The sequence below is a fragment of the Pteropus alecto genome, unplaced genomic scaffold (genome assembly GCF_000325575.1).
Source record: "Pteropus alecto unplaced genomic scaffold, ASM32557v1 scaffold81, whole genome shotgun sequence".
In the NCBI taxonomy this organism is placed as follows: Eukaryota; Metazoa; Chordata; class Mammalia; order Chiroptera; family Pteropodidae; genus Pteropus; species Pteropus alecto.
This window is the reverse complement of record NW_006433378.1, coordinates 8,772,866-8,785,273: the sequence shown is the minus strand read 5'-3', so window position 1 is coordinate 8,785,273 and position 12,408 is coordinate 8,772,866. Positions and strand designations below refer to the sequence as shown.

Below are 12,408 nucleotides of genomic sequence, written 5' to 3'. Positions count from 1 at the left end.
CCGCGGGTCTACATGGTTTTAAGGAAACACTTTTTCTGTTATTACACGTGTCTTTTTGAACTTCAATCCAAATGCGTAAGCCTAAAAATGTCTATTCTGAGCTCATGGGGGAGTTTGAGATGATAAATTTCCATGACAGAATCATACTATTGGTTTTCATGTATGGAAAAATAACTAAAATTTATTGAGATTTTATAAATATATTGAGTCTTCTTTATGAAAATAAATTCTAGTTTTCAAAATAATCTAGTTTTGAAAGGAAGATCTATGTCTTCCTTTCATTGTGCACAGTATTTTGAAATTGCCAACTTACTAGTGACTCAAGTAGGTGGTCTCATTATTTGAGTCTTATTTTCTTTCCTTCCTTCCTTTCACCCTCCTTCTTTCCTCTCTCCTTCCCTTCCCTTCCTCCCTTCCTCCCTTCCTCCCTTCCTTCCCTCCCTTTCCTTCCTTACCTTCCTTTCTTCTTTCAGAAAATATTGTTTTAACAAATTTATTCATTTGTCATATTTACTTTTGTTTTTTTCCAAAAAAAAATAAAATAATCCTATAAAGAATCGATATTCACCAACTTTGAAGACATTAAAAAGAACATACATAGGCTTTAAAAGTGTATTTAGATGAATAGACCCTAATAATATTTTGTTGAATGACACACTTTAGAATAAATGTATAAAGTTCCCTTCTCCCTTCTTTCATCCCTGTTCATTTTGAAAAGATAATACCACTGAATTTAAACACTCTGACCTAGTATCTTTGTTTAAAATTTTGATTTATTCTAACAAATATTTATTAAGTATCTATTAAATGTCAGGCATTGTTCTGAGTTCTTAAGGTATGTTGGTAAATAAAACAATTTCTGCCCTTGTGGTATTTACATTCTGATGGGAAGTGAGAGAAGAAAAAATAAATATAACGAATATATAAATTATATATTATGTTGGAAGGTGCTAAGTGTTACAGGAAAAGAGAAAAATAGTGCAGGTTAAGGGGGGTTGAAAATATCTAGGTGGGGACAGATCGCAATTTTAAATAGAGCAGTCAGGGTAGATCTCATTAAGAAAGTGATATTTTTTGCAAAAATTTGATATTAGTCATCTGGCCATCTAGAAGAAGATGGTCTCAAAAAGAGAAAATAGCTAGTGCAAAAGTCCTGAGTTAGGATTGTGCCCAATGAGGTTGAGATGCAGCAAGGAAGCCAGTGTGGCTGGGATAGGGTAGTGAGGTATGTAGAAGCAGGAGAGGTCAGAGAGGAATGGGCACAGCATGCTGGGCCTTTTAAGCCAATTAAGGAATTCAGGTTTTACTCTGCATGAAATGGGAACTGCTGCTGTTTAGAGGTATAATATAATTAGACTGACCTTTTAACAGTATCCCTCTGGCTATTGCATTGAGAATAATACGTAGGGCCAAAGGTAGAAAGTGGGGGACCAGTTTGGAGGCAAGAGATGATGGAACAGGGTGGAAGCAGTGGTGGTGATGAGAAGTGGTCAGGTATACGGCTTCATACCTTTTACACAGTCTTAAAATTCAATTGGACTATCTAGAAAGTACGTAAACCATGTATTTTTACTATGTTTACTATGAATTAGTATTTACACCAGGTACTTGGAGATACAGTTGTATGAATTAGCATTTGCACCAGGTACTTGGAGGTACAACTGTATCTCCAAGTACCTGGTGCAAATGCTAATTCATAGTAAACATCTAATAAATATTATGTTTGGGACAGAAAATGAGTTTTTAGAAATAAAACTATCCATTACTTATGTAGCACATAATCTCAGTATTTTACACATATTTCTCATGTAAAGTTCTACACATACCTAAGGGATCGGTTCTGTTATCATGTCTATTTTACTGATGAGGAAACTGAAGCACAGGGTAGTTACAGAACTTGCCCAAGCATATTAGGTGGCAGGGCAGTGATGAGACTCTGAGCAATCTGTTTCTAAGATTCCTGCTCTTAACAGTACACAATATTGCTTTGAAGAACTGTATGAGCCATAACTCACTATAACTCATGGATTCAAAGATACGATGTTTCATGCTTGGCATCTGTTCATTTTCATAACTGCAGAAACATGATAGATAAGGCAGACCCAGACACTAAGCTAAAACATGCTTTCTTTGTGAAATTAAATCGCCCACATTAAGAAAATCTAAAATGTGTCATAAAAAGAAGCAAATTGTTAGTGATAACAATCAAAATTACACCTTTTATTTTTATTCAGTTCTGAAATATGTTGGAGCAGAAAATGTACCATGAGCCATTTGTTGTCTGAAACACTAAAGTGGCTTTCTGGCATAGTAAGATAATATATCTTCTCAGTGTAATATTTTATTTGAATGCATAGAATTATTGCATTTAAACTTAGCAATGCTACATTTTTCCAACTCAGTTGGTGGTGTATATTTTGAGATATGTGACTGAAGAATCCAATTATACACCTCAGGGAAAGGGCACAATGAATAGCCAAAAAGGGAATTTATTTAGAAATACAGTACACCATATTTTTACCTCTAAAGGGGGAAAAAAATAAAGGCATACAACTGAGGATTAATGAACCATATGCAAAACTTACTGAATAATGTATTTGACAAAATGGAGTACTTGAAAGAGGTATGTGAAAAATTAGCATTGTCATTTCTGCATTGTTTAATATTGCAGTAAAACTGAAATACAAAGGGGGTTGTAGAGTTGGTTAAGATAGACAATTTATAATGATCTAAATGTGCTGATGTGTTTTTGATGGCACAGGGCTGTCACAAGCTCCCCTATGTCTCTAGAATATTAAGAAATCCCTAGAAAGAAGATTTCTTTGTCTGGAAATCAAGTTAAAAATATACATGTGGCTCAAAAAAGGTATGTAGAAGCCCTGCTAATGTTGGAGAATTTCAATTTTTTTTTTTTTTTTAAATAACATCTTTTTGCAAGCATGCTGTGTAGTCAGGGATACAAACGTGCCTTGCCTTACCAATTAGATGAAATCCTAAAAATGTGTTTCAAGAGAACACATTTCCCCTCATTTTTCTATTATAACTCAGATTTACATAAAATGTAGGAAACAATTCTCTCAGAATACTTCTCTGCATGGTCAGTATATCTATCTAAATGACTGCAAAACAGTAAAAAAGATAGTGAATGTCATCATTTTTGCACATTGATTAAAAAAATAATAAAGTGAACTTTACTCAAGGAGACCCTTAGCAACAGGAGCACTGACTATTCAGAGTTGCTGGGCACTTAAGAAGATATAAAAATTTGCCTGATTAAAGACTTTAAACAAAAGAAAACAGCTTCAGAAGTTGTTATGAATCACTTCCTGGCTTGATTTTAACACATTTATGGATATTCCTTGGCTACCTAATTTGTATCAAGAAATATTCAAAGCTCTTGGTGGAGAAATTTAAAGATAAATAAAATAGTCTCTGTTCTCAAGGAGTTTATTCAGTCAATCACTATGTAATGTTCTAGGCACTATTCCAGAACTGGGAATATAGAGTGAACAAGATAAACTACCTAACTTCAACACCATTATTACGTAATAATAATGGTGTTAGCAATAAATAAGCAATCAAATAACTAAATACTGTTAACATAATTTCAGGTAGTGAAAAGTGCAATGATAAAAAACCAAGCAGCTTTAAGGGACAGTGAAGAGGCAAAGGGGTTCCTATTGTAGGTGTAGCTAACAGGGAGGACCTTCGGAGGATATGACATCTCCACCAAGATCTCAATGAATTTCAGGAGTGAGCAATGGGAAAATAGACAAGAAAGGAGAGTTCTAGACCTGAAGCAGGAATCCACTTGGGATGCCTGAGTCCAACAAGAAGGCCAATGTGCTAGAACAGAGTGAGTAAGGAAGGACTGGAAAGGCCCTGAGGTTAGAGAAGTCATCTGGAACCAGATTATGTAGGGGCACGGCAAAGATTTTAGATATTGCTGTATGCCTGATGAAAAGCCATGGGCACATTTAGTGCAGAGAATGACATAACCTGATGTATTATAAGATCATTCACCTTGGAATATATTTTTAAGGTAGACTCAACAGTGCTTACTGATGGATTGAAATGAGATGTGACAGAAAAAGTGGAATCAAAAGTAACATCTATGATGTTTATTTTGAGAAACTTGTTGACTCTGAGTATCATATGCCCATATAGGAAAAACTATGAGAGTTGCTGTGTTGGTGAAAGGGATCAGGACATAAGTTTAAATATGCTAAATTTGAGATGCCCATTAGACATTGAAAGGAGATGTCAAGGAGGCCACTTGGCATACTGCAAGAGCTACAGACAGAAATTAGGGAGTCACAGTGAAGGGAAAAAGAAAACTTCAAGACATTGACAAAAGACATCAAAGACACAAATAGGAAGCTATCCCATACTCGTGGATTGGAAGAATATTGTTAAAATGTACGTACTACCCAAAACCATCTATAGATTTAATGTAATCTCTATCAAGATTCCAATGGCATTTTTTACAGAAATAGAAAAAAAAAATTCTAAAATTTATAAGAAATCTCAAAAGACTCTAAATAGTCAAAGCAATCCTGAGAAGAAAGGAAGCTGGTGGTATCACACTTCCTTGTTTCAAGCTATATTATAAAGCCATAGTAATCAAATCAGCATGGTACTGGCATAAAAAAAATAAAAAAAGACATATAGACCAGTGGAACAGAATCAAGAGCCCAGAAATAAGCCCATGCTTATACACTCAACTAATGATTGACAAAGAAATCAAGAATACTCAATGGAGAAAAGATAGTCTTCAATAAATAGGACTTGGAAAATTTGATATTCACATGTAAAAGAATGAAACTAGAACCCTATCTTACACCACACCCAAAAAAGTAACTTGAAATGGATTAAAGACTTAAGTAAGACCTGAAACCATAAAACTTCTAGAAGAAAAGAGGAAAAATCTCATTGACATGGGTCTTGGTGATATTTTTTTTTGATATGACACCTAAAGCACAAAAAAACAAAATCAAATATAAACAAGTGGGACTGCATCAAACTAAAAAACTTCACAACAATCAACAGAATGTAAAGGAAATCTATAGAACTGGAGAAAATGTGTGAAAATCATATATCTGATAAAAGATTAATATCCAAAATATATGAAGAACTCATACAACTCAATACCAAAAAAACAAACAATCCAATTTAATAAAAAAGGGCAAAGGACATAAATAGACATTTTTTATAAAGATGATATTCAAATATCCAACGAGTAGATGAAAAGGCGTTCAATGGCACTAATCAAAACTACAATGAGATATTACCTCACACCTGTTAAAATGGCTATTATCAAAATGACAAGAGATAACAAATCTTGGTAGAGAAAAGCCGACCCTTGTGCACTGTTGGTGGGACTGTAAACTGGAACAGCTACCGTGGAAGACAGTATGGAGGTTCCTCAAAAAATTAAAATTGAACTACCATATGATCCAGCAATTCCACTTCTGGGCATATATCCTAAGGAAGTAAAATCACTATGTCAAAGTGGTATTTGCACCATCATGTTCGTTGCCCAATTTATATGCGCTATATATATATACACATCTACATAATGGAATACTATTCAGCCATAAAAAGGAAGACAATTCTGCCATTTGCAATGACATGGATGGACGTTGAGGGCATTATGCTAAGTGAAATAAGTCAGACAGAGAAAGATAAATACTGTATGATCTTACTTATATGTGGAGTCAAAAGAAAAGGAAATCTCATAGAAAAATAATGCGCTATATATATATACACATCTACATAATGGAATACTATTCAGCCATAAAAAGGAAGACAATTCTGCCATTTGCAATGACATGGATGGACGTTGAGGGCATTATGCTAAGTGAAATAAGTCAGACAGAGAAAGATAAATACTGTATGATCTTACTTATATGTGGAGTCAAAAGAAAAGGAAATCTCATAGAAAAATATAGATTTGTGGTTACCAGAGGTGGGGTGTGGGAGGTGGGGGTATTTCATGAAGGTGGTCAAAAAGTGCAAACTTCCAGTTATAAGGTGAAAAAGTGCTTGGGATATTATATATAACATGGTGACTATAGTTTTCGCTGCTGTATGGTATATTTGAAAGCTGCTAAGAGAGTAAGTCCTAAAAGTTCTCATCATAAGAAAAAAAAATTTTCCTTTTTGTGTTTATATGAGATGGTGGATGTTAACTAAATTTATTGTGGTAATCATTCTACAATAAGTCATTATGCTGGTACCTGAAACATACAGTGCCATATGTCGATTATATCTCAATAAAACTGACAGAAAAAAATGGCCAATTTACAATGTGATCACCACTAAAAAAAAAGTATATATGAACTGATTGTGAAGACAAGAAAGGGCTGTGTGTGGAGAATTAGGAGAAGGCTTGACAGGAGTTACTTTTGAGCTTTAAAGACTGGATGGAGTGTGTTTGGTAAAGAAGCAGGAACAGCATGTGAAAAGGCAAAGCTTTCAGGAAATGTATGTTGCGTTGAGAGAAATGCAAATGTGTCTGAAGCATAGTTTTGCTGGAAATAAGAATTTTATCTGATAGACATTGGATGCTATTGGGGATTTTTATTAAAAAATATTCCTGTCAGTGTGGAGAATGAATGAGTTTAGAGAGAACAGAAGCTGGACAATCATATATCACAATCACAGTTTGGGGAAAAACTGTCTAAAGTAGCTGGGATCAAAAGTAGAGGAAAGATTTAATTAGATCTTAACAGATATAAGAAATTGGCCGTGGTGTGTGAAAAAGAGTAACGAGTTAAGGAAGACTCTGAGTGGTCCGGCTACATAAGATGGTAAGGCCTCTGACTGATCCATGGTTGCACAGAACAATAAACGGTCTGCAAGTTTGGAGGATGAAATAACCAATTAGATTAGAGGCCTATTTATTCACTCAGTCAGTCATTTGTGGAGCACTTACTAGATGGCTGGCATTGAACCAGGCTTTAGAGAAATAAAAGAAGTGGTATGGGTCTCACTGCAGAGGGGCTCTCAGCCTGGTGAGCTCGACTTTGCCTTGTTGGGTTTGGAGCGGTCTATGGAATGCCTCAAGCCTCCTTACAAGGGCAGAGAAATCATTGGGGAGTACAACTGCAGGTCTGTGATCTGCAGAAGCAAGTCAGGATTCGATTCACTACATTTCCCTAGACGTTCTGTTGCCTTCTCCTGTCTGCGCCTGAGCTTTCATCCAACAGAAACCACTGCATTTGCTTTGCAAGCTACAACACTGATCCAGCCTCCAGCCTGGATGTTCTTGGCTCGCTGAGCCCTACAGGCGACTTCACATTTGCACTTTCATCCTGGCCTCTTTCCACTATATTTTTTTAAAAAGAATTTCCTATTAATCACCGTTTCTTTTGAACAGTCTCTAGATTTTTACAGTTTCTTGCCAAACCATTTGAAAAATACCTGTCATTTCTCACAGACTTGATGTTTTTAACCCTCATGAAATTTTACTGAACTAATCTTACCTTTAGATTTATTCAGTTTAGCAAATATCAGGGACAGTTTTAAATCGATGCTGTACTTGATGACCTTGTTATAGATGAAAGGTTTGTGGTAGGAGACAGAGCTGAATTCTACTTCTTGAAGTTGCTTATTTTGGAATTTCTAGAATCAAACAGGCTTGAGTTTGATTCCAGCTCTTAGTAGCTGCTTGACCTTTAGCAAGTTCATTAACCACTCTGAATCTGTTTTCTCAACTTCGAAATGGGGCTGATAGGATTTGTTTAGCAATGGTATGCAAGATACCAGGCATATACCGGGGTGCAAAAACAGACACAGTCCCTGACTCATTTAGTTTATAATGTTAGGTATTGAATTGTTCCCTCTCCCAAATAAAAATTCATACATTGAAGCCCTAATGCACAGTGTGACTGTATTCGGAGAATGAGCCTTTCGCATCCTTAGCAATGGAAACAAATTTTCCCATCTTTCTTTCTTACTCCAAATTAAATGGCTAAATTCCTTCCAAAAATGTATTTTTGCAGGGGAGTAACTATGCATGTAATCTAATCATCTGATATATTGAAATATGGTTTTTAGTTAATTCTTATTTCCTTGGGTTTGTATGTTCAAACAATTGTACCCTTTTTGCCTCTGCTTGAAGTATTCTGAAATGGGTTGAAAAAGTCTCATGGAAAACCATTTTGAATTCGGATCTAATCTAGAGCATTCCTAGGTGCTATAGTGATCCTAAATGGATGCATCACAGGCAGTAATGATAATAGCTACTGTGCATTCAGTTTTGCTCTGCAGCAAGCAACTGTGCTAAGCATTTCACATGCATCATGTAATTTCATCTAACTACAGGCTACCAGTCCATTTTACAAATGAGAAGACTAGTATGGAAGAGATTAAGTAAATTATCCAAGGTCACATAAATACGTAGAAGAGGTGAGAATTTAAACCTAGGTCTGTATAACTTTAAAATTCTCCATAATTTTACTAGGGATGTATCTTTAAAGACTGAATAGCATTTTTCTGTGTTTTTATAATTTTAATAAATATAATACAATTTATTTATATTTATTTATAAATAGTATATTTATGTACTATGTACACTGCCACTTATTTTCGATTAATAATGTTTTTGAAATTTAATCATGTTACATGTTAAATCCATTTCATTTTGACAATTACTGTTTGATTTTATAAACATGGAATATACAATAATTTTTTGTCTAGTTTTCCAATGATAGACATTAGTATGCTTCCACTTTTTTGATATTAACTCTTCAATAAATATCATTTCACATATTTTCATGTGCACACATATGAGATTATCTCTAAAGTATATATTTAGATATGGATTTATCTCCAGAATATATATATAGAAGTCGGTTATGGAATAAGCTCATTTTCATCTTTATTAGCTATTGTCAGAGTACCATCCAAAATGTTTGCACAAATCTTCACTTTCAAAAGTAGTATATAAATCTCCCTTTTTCCTTGTAGCCTTACCAACAATCAGAAAAAAATTTAAATTTTGGCCAAATTCTAATGGGTTTTGAAATGCTAATATGCTGTTTAATTTGCCCTCTCTTTATTAGTAGTGAGAGAAAGCATGCTTTCATAAAATCCCCTTTGGCAACTGTTTACAAACTGTTCAAATCCATTTTTCTATTAGGGTGATATTCACTTTCTTATAGATTTGTAGTTCTTTATTATGAAAACTTGTTCTGTGACTTATAAATAAGTGTCTTCTACTCTATTGCTTATCTTTTAAGTGATTTTTTCTCTATTTAACTATTAAAACCAGTGTAGTCCAATTTTTTTTCCTTCCTGGTTAATACTGTGTGTGTGTGTGCACAAGTGCATGATTTAGTAAATCCTTCTATATCCTAATATACTAAATACAACCTCCTAAGTTTTATTCCAAAACTTTAGGGTTTGATTTTAATTTTATATTTAAAATCCATCTGTAATTGTTTATGTGCATAGTGTGGTACTGATGTAGTTTTACTTTTTCTGTTCTGGATAATCATTTGCCCCAGCATCAACTGTTAACTGACATTAGCCTTTTATACAGCAAGATTAAATATGTGTAAAGGGCTGTTTCGGGGCTACTAGCCACTAATTTATTGTGTACCTTATACAAGTTTTTAATATAATAGATATCTGATAAACAAATCCCACTCTTTATTTTCTCCTTCAACTTTTTCTTAGATATTTTTTGTCATTCATTCTCCTAAATTAATTTTATAAATCTATTCATCAATTTTCATAAAACACTGGAAACATTGTTGAGAACTTTATTGAATGTTTCAAATTTGTACATAAAGTTAGTGGGAAAAGACTTATTCATAAAGGTGAAGTTTTTATTCATGAAAATGACTTATCACCATTTTTAGACTATTTTTTATCCTTCAATATTTTTTATAATTTTTCATAAAATTATTACATATCAATAGTTATTTCTAGATGTATTATAGTCTAATTGCCTTCATGAACAGTATCTTTGTTCTAATCTTCTAATTGCTTATATAGGAATTGATCCTATATTGATCCTGTATATAGCAAGCTTGATGAAGTCTCATCTTACTTTTTTTTTAATTATTAGATTTATTGGAATAATATTGTTAATGACATTATATCAATAATATGGTGTACGAGTTTCAGGTATACAAGTTTATGACATTATACAACATCTATATACTCTATTGTCTAGTCTACTTCTGTCAGCACATATTTGGCCTCCTTCTCTTTCTTTGTCCTCCCCTCACCCTCCTTCCCCTCTGGTAACCACCATTCTGTGGTCTGTATTTACGAGGTTTTGTTAGTTTGTTTGCTGCTTTTTGTTTTAAATCCTACATATGAGTGAAATCATATGTTCTTTGTCCTTTTCCTCTGACAATGTTTTAAAAGTGTATATCAGAGTGCCTCTACAGTTCTCTATACAGACTATCATAACATCTGGAAGAAATGGAATTTTTTTTCCCTTTCTCTAGCAGAGATATCTTTAAATTTTTTTAAAATTATGATTGATATATAATATTATATTAGTTTTAGGTGTACAACAGAGTGATTAGACATTTGTATAACTTGCGAAGTGATCATGCCAATAAATCTAGTACCCATCTGATACCATAGATATTATAATATTATTGATTGTATTCCCTATGCTATGCTATGCTATCCTTGTGACTATTTTTATAACTGGCAATTTGTACTTCTTAATCCCTTCACCTTTTAATCTATCCTCCCATCCCCCTCCTATCTGGCAACCATCAATTTGTTTTCTATATCTATGAGTTTGTTTCCATTTTTTCTTTTTTTTAGATTCCACATAAATGTAAAAAGATATAATATTTATCGTTCTCTGCCTAACTTCACTTAACATAATACCCTGTAGGTCCATCCTAGAGGACCTAAGATGTTGCCATAAATGGCAGGATTTTAATCTCTTTCATGGCTGAGTAATATTCCATTATATATATATATGTGCCATATTTTCTTTATCCATTTGTCTATCAATGGAGATATCTTGTCATTAACCCAAATGACATTTTTAGCTGGGCACACTGCCACTCTTCTAAAAGACTACATTTTCCAGGTAATTTTGCAACTAGACGTGACCATGTGACTTTATTCTGGCCAATGAAACTTAAGCAAAGCATGTGTAGGACTTTCGGGAAGGATCTTCATCTTTCCTTCTTGCTGCCTGGAATGAAAATGCAATGGCTGAGACTTGCACAATAACCTTTGATTACAAGGCAACATGCAGAACTGGTGGAGCAACAAGATTGGAGTCTGGGTCCTCCATAACTATGAAGCTGCCATTCCTGATTATCGTATGCATCTAGAATCAATCAACCAACGAACCAACCAATCCATGTCTCTCCCTCTCTCTCTCTAAAGAAACTCTGTATTTTTTCAGGTATTGTTATTTAAGATTTTTCTGTATGTGCAGATGATGAAACTAACTCTAATGGGTAAATGGATAAATATTAAATAACAGTGTTCATAGCAGCCCCCCTCCTGTTTTTAACTACAATAGAAATGAATCAAAAGCTTCTCCATTAAGTATGATATTTGCTGTAGAGTTTTTGTAGAATTCCTTTCTTTCTTTTTAAGAGAGAAGAAAATAAAAAGCATGTCTTATCAGTCATTAGACTTTACCCAGTTAAATAAGAGAAGTAGCTATTAAAGACTAGTGGTATTTTAAAACACTTATATTTTGAAAAATATATAATGAGTATTCATAATACAAAAAAATCCATAAGTACATATAACAAACAATCTTGCTATGTAAGTGAAATAACCACAATTAAAACTCCCACATCAAAATTCCTAGAATTATTTTGCAATGGAAATTTTTATACTTTACCTGGCATTAGTACAGACAGAAAAAATAAATTTTTTCCTCTTATAAACAAGAGTGTTCTTTTGGGTTCGGCACTTAAAATTTTAATAATAGATTTTTGTATTTTGATTTAAAAAAAAGAAAACTGGATAATTTAATACAAACAAATTATAAAAAGTAAATTCCAAGTCACATGACAAATACAAAGAAAACTGCCTTCATTTTAAAGGAAAAGAAGAATTCTTTAAAGATTGTTCAGAAGAAATAAAGAATAAGGGGGATCAGAATAGCAAATCTTAAAAATATGGGTCAACAGGAAAATGTTACTTGGTTTATCCTAAATGTTCTCTTGTTAAATTCACTGCTAAGCAACATTTATCTCTGATTCCTTTTCAGAAGTCAAATATCTGTTAAGTATTATACATATATTCTAAATTTGCTTTTCATGTTGTATACAAATACTTTGCAATCCTCATTTCTTAAAATCCACTAAAGTGCCTGCCCACACAGGTCTTTTCTGTGATATTTTAAACACACATCTGAATTTGTTGGCCATATGTGCTGGAACTCCAACTCCACATTCATCT

At 33.6% G+C, this 12,408-nt stretch overlaps 1 protein-coding gene across 1 annotated transcript; it reads left to right on the top strand.

The window, feature by feature from the left end:
- Window positions 1-7,059: 7,059 nt before the first annotated feature.
- CUNH3orf79 (chromosome unknown C3orf79 homolog) lies at window positions 7,060-11,101 on the top strand. Its single transcript, XM_006927119.1, is given in 2 exon segments — window positions 7,060-7,291; window positions 10,998-11,101. Coding segments are annotated over 2 exon segments (336 nt in total).
- Window positions 11,102-12,408: the final 1,307 nt, after the last annotated feature.